This window comes from Vigna umbellata, chromosome 7, assembly GCF_029865625.1.
Source record: "Vigna umbellata cultivar VRB3 chromosome 7, Vumbellata_1.0, whole genome shotgun sequence".
Classification (NCBI taxonomy): domain Eukaryota; kingdom Viridiplantae; phylum Streptophyta; class Magnoliopsida; order Fabales; family Fabaceae; genus Vigna; species Vigna umbellata.
In genome coordinates this window covers 26,270,053-26,294,071 of record NC_142171.1, presented here as the reverse complement: position 1 = coordinate 26,294,071, position 24,019 = coordinate 26,270,053, and the positions used below count along the sequence as shown (strand labels likewise).

The following is a 24,019-nucleotide window of genomic DNA, read 5'->3' as shown; positions in this document are numbered from 1 at the left end:
CACTAAATCTGTTGTGTAATTACTTATATAGAAGTTACCACTTTACCAAATTTAAATTTTTGTTCAAACAGAAAAGATATGAAATTTGTGTTCAATTATTTGGTTGGTACAGTACTAACCTCACTGGGTAAATGATACGTAGCTTTCAGTGGTAGTGCTAGCTTTTCCACATGAAAATAAATTCAATTAGGCATAACAAAGTAGTTCATAGATAATTTTTAGTATAACATTCAATTTCAGATTTCATCCTAGGAAAAATAAATATATGTGAAAAAAATATCTGTTAAATAAGTAACTTAGATAATCTAAAAAAACTTCACACATGAGTGTTTCTTCTTTAACATATTATATTTTATATGATTAAAATTTGTATTGTAATACATGTAGTAAACAATATTTAATTATATCTTAATTTTGTATAATATATAAAATTATACAAAATAAAAAATAATGGAGCATGCATTTATATATTTCTGTTAACAAAAGAATATAAGACGATTTAATAAAATAATATGAACACACTTAGATAGTTAATAGGTTAATAAATCTTCAATTTGGTTTCGTAAAAATATGAAACACTTTCAATTTAATCATTAAAAAAACACAAAAATATGATTTCGTATACATATATATAATATAAACTAACTTATAAATTAAATATTTTTATGTTTGTCTACCTAACACATGTTTTCTTAACATTTTATAATTTCATTGTTTTTCAAATTCTTTGTTTTCTATTTTTGGTTTATTTTTATTTTCTTAATAATAAATTGGATACTTACTATTTCGGTTATAACTCTTTTTTAGATATTATTTTGGATTGATGTTACGTTGGACTTTATGTAAAGTCCCGGCAACTCACAGGGACCGCTGACTGCCCCCACAGACCACCACCAGACTTTCCAGTGTGCTTTGTCCTCAGAAAACTTCCCAGAAGGTCACCCATCCCAGAATTACTCCAGGCTAAGCACGCTTAACCATGGAGTTCTTATGAGTCAGGCTACCGAAAAGTAAATGCATTTTGGTGATATGAGTAGTCAAATCAATTCCTTTAAGCTATCCTTCAACTGTATAGTCCCATACCTATACAGTCTCCAAATCCCTCTCATTCCGGTGTATGTTCGATTCATCCATGTACCCCTTCCACCCGAAGCTGCCAGGAGCCGCTCCTTGTCTGTGCCCCCTGCACCATGCCTCTTGCACCGGCGTCACTCCCCGCCCTCGTCAGTGCCCGGATGTCACACTTTACACTTCTATGTTCGCATTTTGAATATATAATTTGCTAGATTTAAACTCTTGTGTTATTTTTTATAATTTTTAGAAATTGAGACAACTTCGTTAAGAAATTGTAAAGAAGAATATGTGGCTTGTTCTCCCACATATGATAGAATGTATCTCATAGCAGTATAGATATGTCTCTGGTCGAATATATGTCAGACTATTAAGTTAATATGTACTTGATGCATCGATCTATTCTATTATTACAATATTACATAAGACATTTAATTACAATGATCTATGATTAACTACGATAAGTGAGAAACTAACATGTATTTGAACCAATAATCTCATCACATAGGTTAAAGCTTATAAACATGAAATATAAATAACACATCTTATCAAATATGTTAATGACATTCATTAATCACTATATTTATTGCTTACACACTAAGCGATAGTGTTTTCTACATACACGACCTTTATCTAATTCAAGAAAAACAATGTTCAAGAGAAAGACAGGTATCCTATAGACTGAAAGTTAAAAATATTTAAATAATCTTTGGAAGTTTTATTATAAGATACATATTTGACTCTGTAAAAATATTTTATTAACTTTTTTAGAACCCAAATTACACTCAAATTGGCTTCAATATTCATACGTTATAGAAGATTTTTGTGCAACAAAAGTAGAACGTTTTTGCATTATCAAAAGATTATTTCACAAATTCAAGATCAACTCAAAGTTAGAAGATTTTCATTTTGATTTTATTTTTGAATCTGTGATCGGTTTACAATTTCTGAAATTTCTTTACAACACTTTACTGTTACTAAAAAAATATATATGTGATTTAAAATTTTGCAATTTTACAGCAAATTTATATTCTTTGTACTTTAATTTTTTTTTCTTTTTTGATCTTTTTTTCACTAATCGATCAACTTATTTATTCACTTTTCAATAAAAAGTTAACAATGAATCGGATGAGATTGGAGAAAGAAGACAAATTAATCAATAAGTTGAAAACAAAAGAACAAAAGTAATATCCACATTATATCTATCTTGATAACATTAAACGATACTATATATAAACCAAAATGAACGTTATTCTAAACACTAAAAAAAACAAATTATTTTTAGTAAATATCTAGTTTATAACATTTAAATTTACTTAATTAAACCTTTTTAAGTAATAAAATAGTTTTTGATCTTCTATCATTTTAAAGTGTTTGAGAAAAAAAGAATCTAATTGGTGGATCCTCATAAAGCAGATCTTACTAGTGTTCACTGCTTATGATTGCCATCATGCAGAATGCAGTGAGCCCAATGTCTAAATAATTGACATCCTTAATTTGAAAGAAGACAATGTTGATTTTTGCAACAAGGGTTTGCATCCCCATGACAACATTTTCCACAGATCATCACACTTCATCCAACGGTGGAAATTGTCGTCGCATGAATAACGTGGTCGTCTCTTTTTTCTTGTCTCCATTGATGAAGGTTTTTCTGTATACCTTAAAAGACTGAAACCTTGGACTCGGTTGGCCAAAAGATCAGTTCTTCCACTTTCCTTTCAATGGAAGACTCGTGGGAAAATTGGATTTCTTCTTTGGTAATCACCCACCAATAAAAAACACTTTTTTTCTTCTATCAATGTGATTATCGTCACATCTTAATCTCAACTTTTTCTATGTTATCTTTATCTTCTTTTGACTCTTTCTGTTTGGTTTTTTCACACTGTTTTGTTTTCTGTCATAGGAAATGGCCGAAGACAACTCCACTGATCATTCTCACATCAATGAAGATAACTTCCTCACTGGGATTGTTCTTGAACCACTAGATTTCTCATTTCTTAACTCTTCTACCACCACCACCATGCTCTCATATGATGATAATCATGATAATAGTAACAGTAACAATGTTTTTTCCATGGAAAGTAGCTATGAAAATGCAAACTTTGATGAGAGGCATGGGAAAATGCTCAAGAGTAATAGCTCAAGCTCCATCATTTCTCATGATGTGGCTAACAACAATGCTTCTTCTTCTTCTTCAGCACCATCCTCATCCACCTTCATCTTGTCCTTTGAAAACTCAACCATGGAACCTTCTCATCATAGACCTAATAATGATCATGGTAGTTGCCCTAGGATTGCCCTATGTTCTTCACTTTTGAGCTCAGAGAATGATCATCTCAGCACACCAAAGGCCAAACAAGGTGCCAAGAAGTATAGAAGCTCATCTGAGATTCAAGATCACATCATGGCTGAGAGAAAAAGGAGACAGGAACTCACTGAAAGGTTCATAGCACTTTCTGCCACCATACCTGGATTGAAGAAGGTTACTTTTCTACTCAATTCAATGATCTTCTTCATAGATTTTGTTCTTTGTTTCTTTACAAGTTTTCTCACTTTTCAACACTTCAATGTGTTTGGAAATCCAAACATAAATCTAGTCTCACTCAGAAATAATAAGAAAGCTAAATAACATAACGATCATAACACATAAAATCATTGTTTTCTCTTCTAATTAATAAGCCCATAACAATGTGCTCAATTCACATTCAATTTAGTATCCTTAAAATTTGCTTTCAACAATAAAATTTCTACATGATTTGAACATGTTGTATTAGGATGAAGACAATGATCAGACAGCTGAAGAAAAAGCAGATTCTTTGTCTGATTATTACTGAAATTTATTCCCTTTAAGAAGTACTGCTACATCTTACAGGAGTAGCATTTAATGTGTCTATATACACAAAGAATATTTTCATTTCGTGTGCCAGAAAATAAGATTATAATAAATTTTATATAATAACGTAATATATGTTAAAAAAAGTATTGATGACATTTTTCTAAAGAAGGTTTGTAGTGTTGATAAAAGACAATGAACTATGAATGATAAAAGTGCATGCGTGAAGAGGACCCATTCCATGGTTCCATGGCATAGTTTTGAACTTCAAAAAATAGAAAGTGCATTGCATAGTATGGTAGAAAGAGAAGTTGTAATGAAACAGCTTTCTTTGCAGAGAAAGCAGGCCACTGTAGCAGAAAGACAAAGCTGTTTTCCTTAGTTTTACAGCACTTTTTGGACTACTTTTTCACCTTTTTCAGCAAAGCTTTCTGCACTGTTATTTCACTTTTCTTTTTCTTCCTTTATTCTAAGAATTAATCTCTCATATTTCATCATTAATTGTGGATTAAGTTTCTCAAATATGTATTTTATTACTATTTCATGTTTCCGTTGTATTAATTAAATCTGATTATCATTGTTATATGCTGTCAAAAGTTTCATTATTATTTGAATTTAGCACTTTGACATATTCAGAGATTAAAACTATATAACTAAAATATTTAAAAAATTAATTAAGGTATATAAAATTTAATCAATAATATAGTCCAAACCTACTAAGCTTGCGACATTACAATACCTGCAGAACAATACAATTAATTACATGCTATAATTTTCTTTAGCTATCAGATTCTTCTGCCTATTGTCTAAAGTAAAAATATTATTTTAAGTACATCATATTATCAAGGATAAAAAGAGTTATGCTATGTCTTGTTTAGGATTTAGTAGAGGGTGAGCCTGGAAAGAAAGAGCATGAATTTAATTGAAATTCTTTGATAAAAAAGAAAAAAAAATGATTGAGTATAATTAGTATATTTTATTTGTAGGTTAAATACGTTTTTCAATTTTCAATTATTATAAAAAAAAATTATAAATCATTTTGATCAACTTATGTAAAATACATTCTAACAAATGATACGTAAAGTATTCTTTATGTAATAAATGAAGTTTCACTTATAATATAATCTCCAGACACTCTTTATTAAAATTAATATTTTATATAACTTTCATAAAATTCAAGATGAAATAATTTATAATTTAGTTTACAAAGAAAAGAAATATATTATAAAGTAATGTCTAAGTGAGACCTTAATTTGTAATTTTGATTTGATGAATGTTTTGATGTGTCTATCTTTGATATACATAATTTGTTGCATCTTATAATACAGAAAAGAGAAAATATATGTTTAAATTATACATAACTTGACTTGTAAAGATGAATTTATAGACAGACAAGGCCTATATACTAAGGGAAGCAATGATATACATGAAAGAACTTCAAGAGAGAGTGATAGAGCTAGAAAAGCAGAACAAGAGGAAGAGAAGTACAGAATCAAGAATATTGATAAAGAAATATTCGCAAAGAGAAGAAGAAAGATCAACTCATGCACTTCCTCATGTTGAAGCAAGAGTGTTGGAAAAGGAGGTTCTCATTGGAATCCATTGCCACAAACAAAAGGACATTGTGCTCAAAATCATGGCTTTGCTCCAAAATCATCATCTTTCTCTTGCTAGCAGCAGTGTCTTGCCCTTTGGAACTTCCACTCTTAAAGTCACAATCATTGCCCAGGTGATTACAAATTTCATTTTTTAAAAAGTTTGAATAAATTTAATAAAGTTCATAAGAAAAACAACATTCACAAACCTTAAACTTAAGGTTTTGTGTTAAAATTGATGTGTGTTTTATATGAATAACTCTAAACTTTAGAGTAAAATTAAAATTTTTTTTTATATGAAACTTTAATATATTTTAATCTTGGAGTGAATTGATATAATATTTTAATCTAATTATGTTAAACTTTTTATGTTTCAAACATATTTTTGAGTTCATATTTAACGAGATGTATCATATTGTAAACAACTTAAATACTAATAAAAAAATTTAAAATAATTGACTTAAAAGAACTATATTCATTTATTATTAAAATTTGAAGACTAAAATATATCAAAGTTTTAGATTTAAACGAATTCTAATTTTACTTAAAAATTTAGAGATTAAAATCATATTTTCATCCATTTTTATTCATAATTTCTTAAGGTGAAACCTTGAATAAGTTTAACTAGAATGTGCATCATACGTTGTTAAATTCCCTTAGATAACATGATAGTTTGTCACTGTGATGCTGTTATGTTATTGATTAACATTGTTACTTCACTGTCTATTTAGAGAAAATTGAGAATGAATTACTATGAAGAAAAGTTAAAGAAAAATATTGGTATGAGAATATGTATTGTCCATGCAGAGATAATAGTTTTACTTTCTGAGTTAATTTTCTTTGGTTTTGTTGCAGATGGACGAACAATACTGCATGACAGTGAATAATCTTGTAAAAAGCCTGAGACAAGCTCTCTTGAAAATCACATGACATTAATGCTCCTAAGAGTGTAAGATATAATCTGCAAGTGTTTATGGGTGTGAGGTTTGCAGAATTTTAGTTTTGGCTTCTTAAATTTCAATAAGAGAAAATTATGAGAATTTATCCGTGATGTATGCAGAGGTATTATTAAGTAAAATGAACATTAATTGTTTCAAATTTAATTATGTGAAGATAATATTTTCAAGATTAATTAATGATATTGTTCATTGTAAAATTTGGAGATTGATTATTTTCTTTAAAGACATTTCAAAAGAATCATAAGAAAGAAAAACGTGTTTAAATTATTTTTTAGTTTGACTTGTATATTTAGTTAGATTTAATGAATGTATTTAAAAAAAATATTTTTTTTATATGAATTTATATTGAAAGATAAAAAAAATACAAGAAAACAGTATAATATAATAAAAATACGTTTAATATCTTTATTTGGAATGGAAAATGATTACGAGGGTGATGAATGGATTGGTGGTGAATTATAATACAAAAGTTGTAAAGAAAGCACACTCAGACAAAGGATGATGTTTTAGTAGTTTTTGTATACACTTAGTTTTCTTACCATATTGAGGTGGTCACTTCAGAAAAAAATGAACAAAATTTAGATGTTGATAAAAAAAAGAATCAAATTAAACAAAATTTACAAAAAAATTGAAAATATATTTAACACTAAAAAATTGAGTTTCGCATTGAATAAAATGGACAAAAGTAAAAACAAAAAATATGATATTAAGTCAAAAAAATAAGAGCAATAGAAAAAATCTAAATTAATAGTGTGTTTATCTTGTAATACTAATATTTTATCTTTTATATTTTTAGGTTTTACAAATAAGACAGGGTTATTTTTATAATGATTGTTAATGAATTCGTAATGGTCGTCAGAGACCTTATTTTTACATTATGTTATGTGATTTATCTTAATGAATTGAAATTATATATATATATATATATATATATATATATATATATATATATATATATATATATTTAACTTTTGTAAAATATATATGTATTATAGGTTTAATTTAAAATTAAATGTAGCTAATGTTGGAGAAATAATAGAGTAAACAAAATGAGTTAACAGTGTGAATCGTTCTCTTTTTAATGAATGAGTATTTTGTTATTATTATGCTATTTTATTGGTCCATATGTATTTAAATAGTTACAAGGCTTACCATATTTAAAAATATAATTAAAAAAATAAAAAATATGAAAGATGGAAAAAATTCGTTATCTATATATGGTTGATACATAGTTTTTATAATTATGGAATAATTTTCATAATATATACACTATTATCAATTAAAATCATAAACAAGTTTTCAAACTGGTTAATTCCCATAAATATATCATCATGAATTACTTGTAATTTTATTTAAATTAAATAAAACGATTCTAAGTTGTAATATTTTGTATTAAATAACACATGAATATCTAGAATTTAGATTTCACACAAGGGGCGATTATTAATACATTATGGTGAAAACATGCTCGAATTTTATTTTCTAAGTTAAAAGATTCTCATTATTTTTACAATAAATATTTGAGACTCTCTAGAATAAATTTTACATATATAAAATAAGTTAAAATTATATATATATATATATATATATATATAATTTTTTTTTTCATTTTCCGACCACCATGATCTTCCAAAACTCTTGTGTAACATGAAACCCGTGTGAGTTGGGAACATGGACTTACCATGCTACTATTATTGTACACAACAAAAATGAAAATTCCACTACAAAATAAATGCATGAATAAAAAAGGAAAATTGAAAACAAAGACAGTTTTCTGTTCACTCAAACAAAGGAAAAATATAACCATATTCTCTTATTCCTTCTTGTTTTTCTCATGATCAACCCAAATTGCAGAGAAAGACTGTGCTCTTACTTAACATTTCTACCATTTCCTGTGCTCTAAAAGCTGTAAGTTCACACACACACACAACACACACACACACACACACACACACACATATATATATATATATATATATATATATATATATATATATATGTGTGTGTGTGTATATATATATATATATATATATATATATATATTTCTTTTTCAAACTGTGGTTTGTATGAACTCCAAAAGTATGAATGAAAGGAATAGTGGGTAGGGAAATACTGTGAGATTTTTCTTTGTGTGCGAAAGAATAGAAGCTGTTTGTGCAAATCCATGTGCGATGCTTGAGGACAAGAATGTGGAATGTAAAAGGTGGTATTTGGGTGGTTGGTTTTATTTTGATTTTACTTTGATGATTTTGTGGATTGTGAGTATTTTTGTTTTAGTCTTTTGGTTTGTGGGAATACCTTGATTTAAAAAAAAGGGGTGGGGGATTGTTTGGCTAAGTTGTGATTACTTCACCTCTTCTTATATTATATATGGAAAAAAAGAAGGAATGTAACAGTCTCTGGTTTCATTTTGTACTCCTTTGTGCATTGTTTTCTTACCTTAATATTTTGATGTTGGTTTAGGTCCACATATTGACTTCATAACTAAAGTGGTACTGCACATGGATGATTTTCAGTTGGAGTGTTTGACATGTTTAGTTGTTGGTAATAATAATGAGTATATGATTGAAAGTAAGGCTGTGTGCAATCTGTATTGTCTTAAGACATTAAAACCTTGATTGCTGATGAAAGAAAAAGGAAAACATGAACATGGGTGAAAAGTAGCATGAGGTGGAGATAATGGGACACTGAAAAGGTTTTACCTGGGACATGTCACAATGATGCAGGACAATATACTAGTGGAGTTATAAGTTTAGTTTTTCTTTTTGTCTGATTCTCTTCTATCCTGCATTCCAGCTTTTTAAAATCATGCCAAGTGCAATCGTACAATTTTATAATGACTTGTTCACACAGATGAATTGTGTTTACACATTTAAAAGCTATAAATTGAATATTTTATTCTGAATGATGTGTTATTTTATATGTTCTTAGTTTACTGTCTCTGTGTCATATTTTAAGTATGTCAATCTAGGTTATGCCCTTATAAAGTGATGGACTGCTAAAACTTATATGTTTTCTGTTACACACTTTTTCTAACATAGCTTTGGACATCTAATGGCATCATCGGATGAAGAGGGTGAAATTATCCCAGTTGTTACTAGTTATTGGTTTGAAAATGAAAAGGAGGATTTTGTGTCACTTTGTAGTTTGACATTGTTGTTTAGCATTAGTGAGACCGAATGTGACTTGGGAGAAAAAGTATTTTTGCGTGGCACAACCGATGATAGCCTGCAGAAAATTTACAAACAGATCACAGGATGGAGATTTGAACTTACCTATGAGCAGCCCGAGATTTCAGTGCTTTCAAAGGACAGAAATTGGATAACACTCCAAAGACCAAGGGAGTGTTTTGAAAGTACAATTAGGACAATCTTGGTCACTGTATATTTTTTACATTTTCTAAGAAGGAATCCAGAGGAATCTCAACTATCTATTTGGGACAAACTGAAGAAGGCCTTTAGGTGTGGATTTTCTTTTGTCCTTTGTACATTTGTGATCTGACACATTCCATTCAATTAATTAATGCTATGAATGTTTTGAAGCGCATTTGATATCATACCATCTGTGAATGATATTCTAAATCATGTGAGTTTGATGAGAGAAGCTGTTAAAAGGGACAAAGATTTAGCAAAATCAAAGGTACGAAGTCCTGCATTGTTTTGATAAAATTAGAATACATTATAAGAAATACATCTATTCCATATGCATGCACTAGATGTCTGTATAAACTATGCAGTTGATAGAAGCAACTGATATGCGTCCCTCTGTATTTCTAAAGTTTTTAGTCATTGTATTTGTCCCACGTAATTGAGATTTTATGTTTTTAGTCATTGTATTTATCCCACGTAATTGAGATTTTATGTTTTATTGTCTGAAAATGTAACTGGTACGATATTTTTCATTGCTGGTAGCAATGTCTGCACCAGATAGCTGCAGTTTTAAAAACATCTAATAGATTCACAACAATTTTGATGATACCTACAAAAATCTAAAATTCTTCCCATAGAATGACAGACTTATAGTTTAGTAGCACTGTATTGTTTTGGGTTTTCATTAGCCTTTGTGTGAAGTGATTACCATTTATTTGAAAGGCATAATAGAAGGTTGTTTTGGTTCTAGTGCTGCCAAGTTAACTCCTTTGATTTTGTGCAATCCCAGGTTTGTTTATAAGCTTGGATTCACATGAATATGAATGATTTACCATCTAATTCATTTATCTTCTAAAGTACTGTGTTGAATTACATCTTATACTACTTTTTGAGCTATGTGTCCACGTTCAATACGAATACATTATTCGATGTTTAGCTTGCACAATGTATCTTTGAATTCCTTTGTAAATGATATTTATCACAAATCTTTATTTATTTTAATGGACAGTACCTGCGTGATTTAATGGAAAAGGGATGTTCAAATGAAGACTTCCATGAGTACAATGTAAAATTTGACCTTTTTTTACTTTTTATCTGTATTTGATCTTTGCAGTTCTTTCCTTTTCCATGTTAAGTTGTTTAATTAGCAGGATGTTCATCCTACAATGCAACCAAAATTTATTGTGGACTCAGGATGAGGAGAATGTACAATCTGATGAACTGAATCTCGTTGGAGAGCAAAATATTGGATATGATACTGTTTGTTCAATATGTGATAATGGTGGTGAAATACTTCCGTATGTCTTTGTCATATAACCATAAATAACTTATTAATTAAGCCTTTTTGAACTTTTACTTACATATTATATTTTTTCTGTTTTAATGATCAGTTGTGAAGGAAGTTGTTTGAGATCCTTCCATGCAACTAAGGAGGCTGGTATAGATGCATTTTGTGAATCTCTTGGCTACACCACTGCTCAAGTTAAGGTAAGTATATAGTGTTTTCCATCCGCTGTTACTATGTTTGAACAGTAAGGGAAATAAAAGAGCAATGATGCACCGATAGGATACATATTTCGGATACGACATGTGTTTGATACGCCAATACATGTATTTTGAAAATAATAGAATACGATATATATGTATATTGAAAAATGTACAAAAATTCTTAAAAACATAATAAATATATATGATTACAATTGTGTAAACCCAAATCAAATGTATTAGACGTTTCAACATAAAAATTTATAAATTATTATCATCATAAAAGTATTATTGGTTTATGTTTTAGATACTTTATTGATAAGTATTGGTAAGGTAAAGTATCCTAAAGTATCGAATACATATATTTGTCGGATATGGATATGTGATACAAATTGAAGTATTGGTGTATCTTAGCAAAAGAGTAATGAAAAAAATAGGAGGGAAGGAGAATAAAGAGGAGACAATTCTCCTCACTCTTCTATAAGAGAGAAAATTCTGTTACTCTCCAATTTTGGACAGAACTGAGTATAAATAAATTATTCTCTGAAAATAATTACCAAACTAATGAGAATGAGTATTTTTTATTAGCATATTCAATCCACACAATGTGATGATGAATATCTTTCTTTTTCATACCTTTTCCTCACATTTCATTTCCCACCTGTCTCCTTCCCATTTCATAATAAACTCCTTAACTCATGGCAGCATTATTTTTCAATAAAACTTCAACTGTTGCTTGATAGAACCAAATCATAACTTTGCAGGCCTTTCCAAACTTTTACTGTCAAAATTGTAAATATAAGCAGCATCAGTGCTTTGCATGTGGCAAATTGGGTTCATCTGATGTATCATCTAAAGCTGAGGTATAATTCAGATGCATTTTAGCTTTTGTATACATTGGATCCTGTCTTTCTCTACCTCAGGTAACATTTCATTCGAATAACATCCAGTGATGCATGTCGTCAGTTTTTCTTTCTGTAGGTTTTCTTTTTCTGATTAGTTAGTGTCCGGAAGCTATTCATCTTTATTTTGGGCAGTAGTAATAAAGTATGATATTGAAAGTTTTAGAACATTTGTTTGGTTTTCAAGCCTATCCTTATTGGAACATTGGGATGTATATTCTCTTCATATTCCTCTGTGGTTGAATGATTAGTTTCCCACTTGCTCATATGGAGTGGTGAGCTCCTTGAATTAATAATCACTATTAAAATGCTTAATCTGATTAAGGATTGTGTGGTGTTCAGGCTCAGAGATTATCTGATGGCTTGGTCAAATCGCAACCTTGTCTAATGAGGACCATCTGATAGCTAAATCTAGAGGAAACATTTTATCTTATATTAGTTTGATGTGGATCATATCTTTTGAGAGTTCTTAATCTGTAAATTCTAAAGAGAACTGTATGTAGAGGAGAGTGCAGGGTTGAAATACTTGTATTCAGAGAGAAGAAAGGTGTGTGAACACTCTGTTTGTAGAAGAGAGTGAGAGAAGAGAAAGAAAGAGAATCAATAGTGAAATAGAGTGTGTGTGAAGCTTGGTGTTTGCTGGGTTTCTCTTTGATGTAGAAGGGGTAAGAACCAAGGGGTTACCTGTTATATGTTAGTGTGTATTGTTGTTTCATAGTGAAGCTACGTTCTCTCCTAGACGTAGACTACAATGGTTGAACAATGTAAACCTTGTTCTTCCTTTGTTACTATGTTACATTGTTTTTCTGTGTTTTTGTGCTGTGTGTTTTGTACATTCTTGCTTTGTTTTGGTTCAAGTGTTGTCTTAGTGTATCACCTTCGGTCTTTTTACAACCAACAATTTGTTCATGTTCCTTAAGGATATTTTTTTCTTTTGTAGTTTGGAGTGCAATTTTGTTTTAAATGCTGAAATTAATTTACCTGCTTTTTGGCTTATAAAATTTGTAAAGTGCACAAAAACTATCATGTTTGTTTCTTCTTAGGTATTTCCTTGTGTTACTGCAAATTGCGGTCACTACTACCATCCTGACTGTGTAGCAAGGCTTCTCTCCCATGGCATTGACACCGAACAAGAGGAAATGGGAAAGAAAGTTGCCTTTGGCAAAGCATTTGTCTGTCCTCTTCATACATGCTCTTTATGCAAAAAGGGTGAAGTTAAAAATGTTCATCATTTGCAGTTAGCAATATGTAGACGCTGTCCTAAAGCTTACCACAGAAAATGTTTACCCAAGTGGGTTTTTTTGTTTTTTCACTTTTCCTTTTCATTAATTATTTATGGTTACAGGTATTCATGTCAACAGTATTACTATGTTTATGTTTTATTTGTTGAAATGAAAACGTGCTATATGCTATTATTCCTTCTTGGTGCATGCTCATGCCTACATCTATATGTCTCATTGTTTCTATTTCTTTCTTCAGGGAAATTTCCTTCACACTTGATTATGATAAGGGCATTGAGCAGAGGGCTTGGGATGGTTTACTTGATCATCGAATTTTGATATATTGCATGTAAGTTGTAACTGTTTAAATGATTGGATATTAAAAACAGCGTTTTGATTATAGATGTATCCTTATTCTTTATGATAGGAACTTGGAATTAGAAGTAGAAATTAGGATAAACCAACCTCCTTTCTGGCCTAGCACAAGTAGCTCTCTGTTGAGATTGATTTCAGAAAGAAAAAGCAGGAAGATAAAAAAATAACCAGGGAAATTTAGATAAGGTTGCACAGACCTTTACATTTCATATTTCTCACCTGTCAGTTAGTCATATTATTCCCAATGTAGTAATCATATGAGGCCTAAAACTTGTTCTCAACCAATTCTTGCTTAGGAACCATGAGATGGATAGCAAACTTGGGACTCCTGCAAGAGACCATTTGGTATTTCCTGATATAAAAGTCAAAAGGAAGGTATTAAATTACAAATTATTTGACAAAGGAAAGGATACTATAAATTTGGGTAAAAGTTTTGAAGATCTTCCTCCAAACTGGGTGGCAAAGCAGAGTGTTAGCTTTCGAGAAGGGGATGTTGCCAAAGATGTGGAAAAAATATGTTGCAAGAAAGATACACTTTTCTCTAGTGCATCAATCAAGTTTGATTGGTATAGAAAATATTTGAAGGTAAAAAATATGCCTGTGTCAAATCATTCCTCTCCAAGTCTTTCAAAAAAGATACCTTTAAAGGGTGCTAACTTGTCATGTAATTCAAGATTATGTGAAGCTAAATCTCTGCAGAAAAATTTGGTCTGTGGAAGAATTGAAAAAACTGGCTTTGAGAAGCCTCTGGTAAACAAAATCCGAACATCTCTTGACTTTGATAATGCTGAAATGGAAAACAGGTACTTTATGTGCATTGTTATATGTTAGTGTTTTTTCTTGGATTAATTGAAGAAAAAAGGTTGATATTTAAGTTCAGGTGTTTACATTTATTCATCACTGTCTATGCAGTGTATTGTCTTTAGTGAAAGAATCCATGTCTACATGTAATGAGCAAGAATTCATTAAGAACCATCAAGCCTTCTCTTCAACATCAGGTTTAACCGAAACTGATTTTCATAAGAACCTTACTCAAGGGAAAGTAGAAGGGTCAATTAAGGTTTATCTTATTTTTCCCTCTTGAATGTAGCATTCAGTATTGATGTTAAATAGAATCTGAGCATATTAAGATAAAGTGGCATATTAATTAATTATTAGTGTTCTAGTTAAAGGATCTCTGGATTTCTTGCAGGCTGTTCAAACAGCTTTGCAGAGTTTAGAAGAAGGATGTAGTATTGAAGAAGCAAAAGCTATTTGTGACCCAGGGGTGCTCCATCAGCTTTTCATTTGGCAGGTTGAAATACCTTTTCAACATTGTTGTTCAAGATGTTATATCAAAACATTCATGTGTCTTAACCCTTTCCCTAAAATTTAATCAATATTCGTGTCATTTGCTCTGCACTTGCAACTGATGCAAACACTGTTTAGTGGCAATGCAATACTGAGTTTGCTTATACTTGTATTGGTTTGTGTTGTGTTTTATAAAAACTTCTGCTATCGTGGAAAAACATATCTATATCTGAATGACTGTTATTTGAAGGAAACATGAAATATATTGAGTCAATTTTTCTGAGTATTAATTCACTTGCAGAAGCAGCTCAAGGTCTACCTTGCACCTTTTCTTCACGGCATGCGATATACTTCCTTTGGTCGCCATTTCACTAAAATAGACAAACTGAAGGAGGTAAATACATTATTAGATTCTTTTGAAGTATAAGTTGCCAAAAAGGAGAACATTTATGGCATCTGTTTGGTTCTTTTCCTTTAGTTATGAAGGAAATTCCTCATTAACTGTTATATTAGTTTGTGTGTGCTTGTGCTTGTGCACATTTCATCCCATTTCTTGTCTTGTGTCTGGACTTGTTTTGTTGTTTTCCACATTTAAACTAACCTATAAGGGTTACAGATTAGCCAATACTACCATATAGTTATTGTATAATGTTGGAGTATAGTATATAAGATCTTGTTGGAATAAACTTAAATTTAGGAGTTATTGTGAGTGGTAGTGTTTAATGTAGTAGGAGAGCAAGCGTCAGGAAGTTAGCATGTTGTGTTTTTACATTTATGGTCATTATATTGCTGTGTTTTGTAATAATTGGAGACATTATGGCATGGAGATGAAAGGCCAAATGTTTGTCCTTTAAATTGTAAGGTCTACGTGGAATGAAAACACACACTGGTATATTCAGAAAAGTAGAATTGAGTGTCATTTTCCTAACAAATCTCACCTTACAAATCAGTTTTGTGAAATTAAGTTTGACTTAAATTTCACTTTCTAAAGTATAAGAATGTTATTGCTCATCTTTTTGAAAACAACTATGAGAACTTCACTTGTATCTAAATAACAAATCACTAAATTATATGCCTAAATTCTGAACTAGGCTGTTTTAGTGTCAGGGATAACTAATTGTAAGTAATGATTTTGTGAATTAAAATGCTACAAACAACTTAAATGTTGAACTTTCCTTTGTTTTACTTTTCAATGGTCTAATTAGTAAAGCTGATGTAAGAACACTCCCTAGTGCAGGTTGTTAATAGGCTTCATTGGTACGTTCAGAATGGAGACACGGTATGTGGTTAAGTAATTGTCCTTCATGCTTTTTTATATTTTGGTTATACATACCTTGACAGGAACCTTGAATAGAAAATAAGAGAAAAAATAAAGATTTTATTTTTTAATGGTAGAATGAAGAAAGGGAACTCTCCCTAGGATCTACCTTCACAATTAATTTTTCCTTTTTCCCTTCCCTGTTGGTACAAGACAGATTGTCCTCTATGCTACACTGTACAATGTAAAAGCCATGTTTATTTTCCTCATTTTACAGAAAAATTAATTTTAACTGAAGAGGATATGATCACATAAAATTTTATTCTTGTGCTCTGTATTGATCTAAAATGCAACCAAAAAAATAAATAAAAATCAAAAACTAAAGTCTAAATGATAAGAATAAGTTCTGTATCTAAACAAGCATTCTAAATGTTTAAGACAGTTAATAAATTCCTAAAAACTAAATTATCCATTTTCAAACAACAGATATTTAAGGTTATTTTCAACAAGTTAATTTTCCACGTCTACTACTTTAACCGACCAAATATTCCAACTAACAAGCTAATGATTGGTGTGTTTTGAGATGTAGTACATAGTGATCCCTAACATCAGTTTTTAAAAAACAAAAAGAAAAACTAACTTTAAACACAATGGCCCTAACATACCTTATATTCATTTTTTTTTTGTTAGTGTGTTATCGATATTAATTAATTAAAGTATATGTCACAATCTTGGAATATGTGTTGATATCGGAGTCCACAACCTGTTATTTTCTGTCAATTCAAATGGGGGCTTTGGATTTTTAGTTATTCGAGTGTGTTTACTTGCAAATCCTTTATTTTCTAGCGTGTTCATTTTATTTGGAATGTGGCAATAAGATTAGTACAGGTGATTTATTGCACATTTATGTATCTTCTTCTGCTCTTTCTCCTGAGATGAATGCTCTATTTAGTGGAAATTCAGAAATACTAGGTTCTTCCTTTTTGTATTGTGAGCGTTTGATGTGTCCTACTGCAAGTATGAGGATTTGCAAACATTTGAAGAAAAACAGGGAGGTGACAGTTTTCTGGCAATGAGTGTTTTACAATACATGAATAGATGATAGACAATATTTCATGAAATTAGCCATTTGACAGGAATAAATAGTCTTGACAAGCACATTCAATAGTCAGGCTTTAGTCCATCAAGAGAAACTTTTGCTGAGATTTGCATATACGTTGTTGCATACTATTACTGATGCTATGTTGCTGATCATGATGCTGTCTGAAGCATATATAAATTAATTGGATCCTTTCTGGTGGGTAATGTGAATATATCAGGCCATGTAACTTCCTATGTTTTTGGAACAAATTATGGGAATCAAAATTTTCTAGCATTCAATTTTTATGGAACTTCTCAAGCAGATAAAATTTCAGAGATGATAAATTCATGAGTGAATGATAACTGCTGACAGTTTCTACTGGATTTAGCCGTTGTGTTGACTAACTTTCTCAATCCATGGTTATGTGTAATCCTTGCCAGGTTTTGGACTTCTGTTGTGGTTCTAATGACTTCAGTTGTCTAATGAAATCAAAGCTTGAACAGATGGGGAAGTCATGTTCATTCAAGAACTATGATTTATTCCAACCCAAGGTAAGTCTTTATGTGGCTCAAATGAAGGCATGCATGGCATAGCTTTTTCTTCAGTTTTTATTTTCCTCCTGCTTCAAATTTAAAACTGCAATGTAATAAAGATTTGTTTCTTCCTTTTCCCTGTTGCAAATGCCTTTTATTGCTAATGAAATCCTGCTGCTTGTAGAATGATTTCAACTTTGAAAAGAGAGATTGGATGAGTGTCAATGCAGAAGAATTACCCAACGGTTCTAAACTTGTAAGAATCTAAAAAACTTCTACTTCATAATTCATGAATACTTCCATGTTTAATATCTTCATTACTATTTTTTCCTTTCACCTGTTGATATTTTACCAGATCATAGGGCTGAATCCTCCTTTTGGGGTGAAGGGTTGTCTTGCTAACAAATTTATTAACAAAGCATTGACTTTCAATCCAAAACTTCTTATTCTAATTGTACCAAAAGTAACTAAAAGGTCAGTGTTTGTTTCATTTCATACCCTTTTTCTTTCATGCAATAAGAACAATACTCAGTTATCTACTATGTTTCCAGACTTGACAAAAGGAAAGGTGGATATGATTTAATTTGGGAGAGTGATGAGATGTTTACAGGAAAGGTGAGTTAGCAAAAGTTCAGATATTTCAACCCCAACACTGTGTAATCAGGGACAACTCAAGAAATGAAGCATTTTTATCATAATTTTATTTAAAATTTACATTTCGAGTTTTTTTTTTTAGGCCTAAAGCAATTAGTATTAAAAACAAATTGAGGCTTTTTTTCTTACTAGCTTGGAGCCTTGAGCCGATCCTTTATGGTATACTGTATATAACCAAAACAAGGGACATGTAAATTAGCTTATCTTCTGCATTATGTTCATTCTTACAGTCATTTTATCTTCCTGGTTCTGTTGATGTACGAGACAAGCAATTGGAAGACTGGAACTTGAAGCCACCACCTCTCTACCTTTGGAGTCACCCTGATTGGACCAGTTTTCACAGGAAAATTGCTCAAGAACATGGCCACATGAAGGAGGAATATGATGTGCATGTGAAGAATTATCTTATGGAGGAGAATCATGACTGTTACCAGGACTATTCTGGATTACATAAACATGGGGATGTTTTGAGCATATTTGATGATATTCCATGTGATGATGATGATGGTGCAGATGAGGAAGTTGCAACATGCAATGCTCAGGGTCAGGTGAAGGGATCACTGTTTTCTGATTGTGGAGGAGAAATGGAATTGGAGAATAGGTTACCCTTTGATGAAGCTGAGGAAATGTGCATTGATATGGAGTTATCAACTCCCTAGAAATATGAAATGGCTACACAGATACAAAATGAAGAAATTAGGTCTTCTTTAAAGTAGTAAGTTTGAGATGAATGAAACTGTTAAATGGAATTTAGTAGTAGGATTGGTTATGATGTGTTCTTATTACATTGTGGACCCTATAAACATAACTTTACTTCAAATTCACAATCTTCAAATTAAATGATTATAGTGTTCTTTCTTCTCATTAAAATATGGAAATATTAAATATATTTTTTAATTAAAAAATAATATTAAATATTTATTTAGGGTTCTTATTTTCTGCACTCCTACAATTTCTTCGTATTTTTTAAAATATTTCTTATCAATGTAAGTATCTTGTATATATAAACTTTTATGTGTATTTCTTGTTTTTATGGTGACTTAACGAAGTCGGGAACCATATTTTATTCTTGTTTTAGTATTATGGGAGTGGAGTTAGTAATAATGGGGTGCTTAGTATATCAAAGAGTGCAGGAAGCAAAATTCATTGGGCTGTGTTTAAGCCCGATGTCACAGGAAACCCGAAACTCCTAAGCGCAATACTTGCTCCAAAGTCCAAACAAAGGTTAACCCATTTTTCTCTTCAAATTTCACCCTTCTCACTCTCTTTCTCTCTCTACACTCTCCTTCACTCTCTCTCTCTCTCTCCGACCTAGCGAGACCGAGCGATCCGACTCTAATATCGCGATGCTCCGCCGCGCAACCTCCGCCCTCCTCTCCGGAGCCTCCCGCCGGCGCTTCTCCACCGACGTACCGGCAACGCCCTCGGCGGAATCGAGCTTCGTGGAGGCGTGGAAGAAAGTGAGCCCGAATCTGGATCCTCCGAAGACGCCGCTCTCGTTCTTGAAGGAGCGGCCGCCGATTCCCTCGACCCTCCCTTCCAAACTCACAGTCAACTTCGTCCTCCCCTACGCTTCCCAATTGTCCGCAAAAGAGGTCACGTTTTTTTATCTCTATTGGTTCTTGTAGCACATTAATTAAGACCGTATTCTTTGAATCTCTGGAATCTTCTGTTTTGGTTTGTGTGTTCCTGTGTTTCGCACGTGCTGATCTGGGGATTTAGGTCTAGGGTTAACGAGGTTTGTCGTTGCGTTGTTTGATGGAAATGGAAAAATGACAAGCTATTTTGTTTATTTAGGATATGTTTGGGACAAATGTGAAAATTAGATATTGTATTTCTATAATAGATCCTTATGTAATCGATTGTGAAAATTAAATGTATTTCATAAATGTATTCCGCTTTATCAGACTTGGGATTCTCCCCTATCTTTCCCAGATTCGCCTTCATTTGTTTTTCAGGGTCCAGTGGTTCTACAAGTATACCTTTCAGTATATTTTAAACAATCGTGTAACAAATTTTTAGAACACTTTTTACTGTATCATAACTGAGAGGTCTCAAGTAACTGTAAACATATATTTGGATAGAACATACACCATTTATATCTGAAACTAGAAGCCTAGCCTTTTAACCTAGTTCGTGATGTTAAAATTACTTACAGTGGTAAAGAATTCGCTTCCACCATGACAGATTGGTAGCACTTCTGAAAGCCAAGGGTCTGGATGCAAGGAATTTGAGAGGAGTGAAACCCTCTATTATCACAGCCAAGGAAATCATAGTAATGCACTATTATCACAGCCAAATCTGCACCATATCCATATATATATATATATATATATATATATATATATATATATATATATATATATATATATATATATATATATATATATATATACACACACACACTAATCATTATATATAGAGTTTTGTTATGTCAAAATAAAAATACAAAATATTACATAAAGTTTCTTATAGTAAAGAAGTGAATCTAGTTGTTAATCTGCCCCTTTTCCATAACAGACATATATATTAATCAGTAGTCTACACCAAAAACAATATATATAGTGATGAGAAGGAAGAGAAGATAGGTATGAGAAAGATTCCGAAATACTCTCTCATGATAGAACAATGAAGAATAGTGTCACCATTGTCTCGCACAAGATAGGTATGAGAAAACCAAACATAATTGATTTCATGGAACATAATGAGACGTCCAGTTGAATGAGATACTGATGTCTAATAATTTTATTATATTATAAATTACTTCCTCCGGTCTTTATTGCAAGGTATAAATTCTAAGCAGCCTACATTCCAAAGCACCCCAGTAGTCTCAAAAGTAAATTTTAAGTTGTCTGATTAAACTGGGTGTGACTCTTCTAATTAAATTGATGTAAGTTGTTAAATGCAGTGGAATATAGCTGGATGAGACAGTGTTATTAGTTTGTTCTATATGAGATTGCATTTAGTTGACATGAAAACTGTGCCTACAATGGCCGGAAAGAAAAAGGATCAAATAAACGGAGAAATCAGAATTTTTGGTGTTAGCTGTAATTTTCCAATCTCGTCCACCAAGGGCATGATTGCTGGTTTCGGATCAGACTATAGGTTAATTCATATGCCATTCTCAATATCTTATCCTTGTTGTAATTCTCATCATGAAGATGCAGCAGATCAATTTTGTGGACACTTTCTCCTAAACCTGAGGTGATAAGTTGATTTTAACCCAGGGGAGAAGCTGAATTTCTTTTAACTTATCATCTATTATTACAAGTTGAATTTCTTTTAACCCATGGTTATCTGTTTTTTTTTCTTCTTGTTCTGCCATGTGTTACATTCACTGGTTTGATCCAATCCAAGTTTTGGATATTAGTACAGAAAATTCCTTAACTGATGATGTTCCTTGAAAAGTGACATAATTTGTGTGCAACAGGTTGACATGGTGATTGTACCAGCAACAACTGGGCAGATGGGTGTTCTGCCAGGACATGTAGCAACAATTGCTGAGTTGAAACCTGGTGTCCTCTCTGTTCATGAAGGGAACGATGTGACAAAGTATTTTGTCAGCAGTGGCTTTGCATTCATCCACGCGAACTCTGTTGCTGACATAGTAGCTGTTGAGGCCGTGCCGATAGATCGGATTGATGCAAATCTTGTTCAGAAGGGCCTTCAAGATTTCACCCAGAAGCTCAACTCAGCCTCAACTGACTTGGAGAAAGCTGAGGCTCAGATTGGGGTGGACGTCCACAGCGCTCTCAACTCTGCTCTTACAGGCTGATAAGTACTGTAGTGTTGAGTCCTTTCCTTTATTTGTTTTTCACCCCCTCCACTGCGTGGCGTTGATTTGTCACGGTGTAATCAAAGTTGCCAAAGAACATTGTCACCATGAATTTCTGTGTTCAAAGTGATTTCATAAAATAATATTTCAACAGCTTCCTTCTAGCTCAAGGATGTTGGGCAAGACCTTCATATTAGAAACTAAAGCTTCATTTTTTGTTTTGGATTATATTATTATAGGCAGTATATCATAATATTAGTCATCTAATGCAACTCAATAATTACTTGACTCGTGTCTGTCTGGATCATTCTTGCTTCATTGTGCTGAGACACATGCATGAAACTTGCTCCAGGATAATGATTGCTATGCATGCTTCATTGGGCCCCACGAGAGAAGCTGAAGCATTTTGAGTTAGATTGAGATTTTGGGTCTGATAAGTGTATATTGATCCAGGTCTAGCAGATGAAGATCCCATGTTCTAGGCAGTTTCTTCCTGCATCTCCATAACTTTTTTTCTGCACCCTCATAAGAAAATCCCCATTTTGCCCTTTCGGGATTTTGTACAAAAGTAATTTTTGTTTTCTTAGAAAAAGACTTCCTGATCTTTTAATCTGCATAATCTGAAAGTCAGACATGATTTTCAGATTATGTAATTTGGAAGTTAAATGACATTTAAATTGTGATTTTCAGAATTTAAAGGCTATTTTTAGGATTATATAATTTGAAAAAGGTAAAATGGGTAAAATATTTATGGAAATAGAAGAAGTAAATTTGAAAAATGCATGAAGAAACTGACCTGTTCTAACTATAAGAGGTTAGCACACTCCAGCTTGTTTTTTAAGGTTCAGAGAAGCAAGTTAACTGAAACGGGTTTGTGGTCTAAATTTTATCCATGAACATGTTGAACTTGTGTACTTTATTATTAAAAATTAAAAATTCTTAATTAAGATATAGGGAATATCATTTTAAAATTTTATTTTATTATGGATATTAAACTTTACTAAGGAAATGAACATTACTTAATTTTAAATATTGAGTAATTAAAAATATTTTTTAATAATAAAAAAGATTAATAGTTTTAAATAATTAGTAATTCTAAAATACAAATTTTGATAATTTTTTACAATAAAATTATTATATCATTTATGAAATACTTTATTAAGCTTTCAAGTACCTTTAAGGTCTTAATTGTTAAATACTTTATTATATCCTTCCACGTCTTAATTGTTAAATTAGTGAATTTAATTTACATCAATCCTTTAAGGCCTTAGTATCCTTTATATTTTTAAATAGTGATTATTAATTTGAATTATTAAATGATATTATGTATTGTATTTTTTTCTTGGTTTATTTTAGTTTAACATTGTATTAATTGAAGTATAGAAAACTTTCGAAGAAGATAAAATGAATGGAATATTTCATTTTATTTTCATCTTTAAAAGATTTCGGTGTCTATTTAGTATTATAAGATTGAAAATCTTGGTTTATTTTTATATAATAAGAGCAAGCTCTATTGTTGTCCTTATTAATTTAGCTCTTACATTATAGAAAATATGTAAGGAGGTTTCTTCCTATCCTTCTAATTTCCCTCTATACCTCCAATTTTTTCAAAACTTCTAT

At 31.2% G+C, this 24,019-nt stretch overlaps 3 protein-coding genes across 3 annotated transcripts; all 3 read left to right on the top strand.

Moving 5' to 3' along the window:
• Positions 1-2,977: 2,977 nt before the first annotated feature.
• On the top strand, positions 2,978-6,625 carry LOC124841510 (transcription factor bHLH25-like). The gene is made up of 3 exons (XM_047317792.2): positions 2,978-3,553; positions 5,292-5,633; positions 6,355-6,625. Exons 1-3 carry the CDS (start codon positions 2,978-2,980, stop codon positions 6,427-6,429), a joined length of 993 nt encoding a protein of 330 aa, XP_047173748.2. The 3' UTR covers positions 6,430-6,625.
• A 2,004-nt stretch (positions 6,626-8,629) lies between these two features.
• On the top strand, positions 8,630-19,415 carry LOC124841511 (protein ENHANCED DOWNY MILDEW 2-like). Its single transcript, XM_088094864.1, is given in 20 exon segments — positions 8,630-8,661; positions 9,500-9,919; positions 10,001-10,097; positions 10,836-10,892; positions 10,978-11,018; positions 11,020-11,124; positions 11,218-11,314; positions 12,076-12,174; positions 13,257-13,504; positions 13,693-13,782; positions 14,105-14,611; positions 14,721-14,868; positions 15,001-15,102; positions 15,400-15,492; positions 16,336-16,377; positions 17,878-17,988; positions 18,155-18,226; positions 18,326-18,444; positions 18,522-18,585; positions 18,855-19,415. Coding segments are annotated over 20 exon segments (2,973 nt in total). The 3' UTR covers positions 19,284-19,415.
• A 460-nt stretch (positions 19,416-19,875) lies between these two features.
• LOC124841509 (ATPase, F1 complex, delta/epsilon subunit) lies at positions 19,876-22,687 on the top strand. The gene is made up of 2 exons (XM_047317791.2): positions 19,876-20,219; positions 22,055-22,687. The coding sequence occupies exons 1-2, from the start codon at positions 19,971-19,973 to the stop codon at positions 22,397-22,399; spliced, it is 594 nt and encodes a 197-aa protein (XP_047173747.1). The 5' UTR covers positions 19,876-19,970; the 3' UTR covers positions 22,400-22,687.
• The last annotated feature ends 1,332 nt before the right edge of the window (positions 22,688-24,019 follow it).

Coding starts and splice junctions, on each gene's coding strand:
- LOC124841510 (XM_047317792.2), top strand. CDS start 2,978: ATGGCCGAAGACAACTCCACTGATCATTCTCACATCAATGAAGATAAC. Junction 3,554..5,291: donor CCATACCTGGATTGAAGAAG/GTTACTTTTCTA, acceptor ATGAATTTATAG/ACAGACAAGGCCTATATACT. Junction 5,634..6,354: donor AAGTCACAATCATTGCCCAG/GTGATTACAAAT, acceptor GTTTTGTTGCAG/ATGGACGAACAATACTGCAT.
- LOC124841509 (XM_047317791.2), top strand. CDS start 19,971: ATGCTCCGCCGCGCAACCTCCGCCCTCCTCTCCGGAGCCTCCCGCCGG. Junction 20,220..22,054: donor CCCAATTGTCCGCAAAAGAG/GTCACGTTTTTT, acceptor TGTGTGCAACAG/GTTGACATGGTGATTGTACC.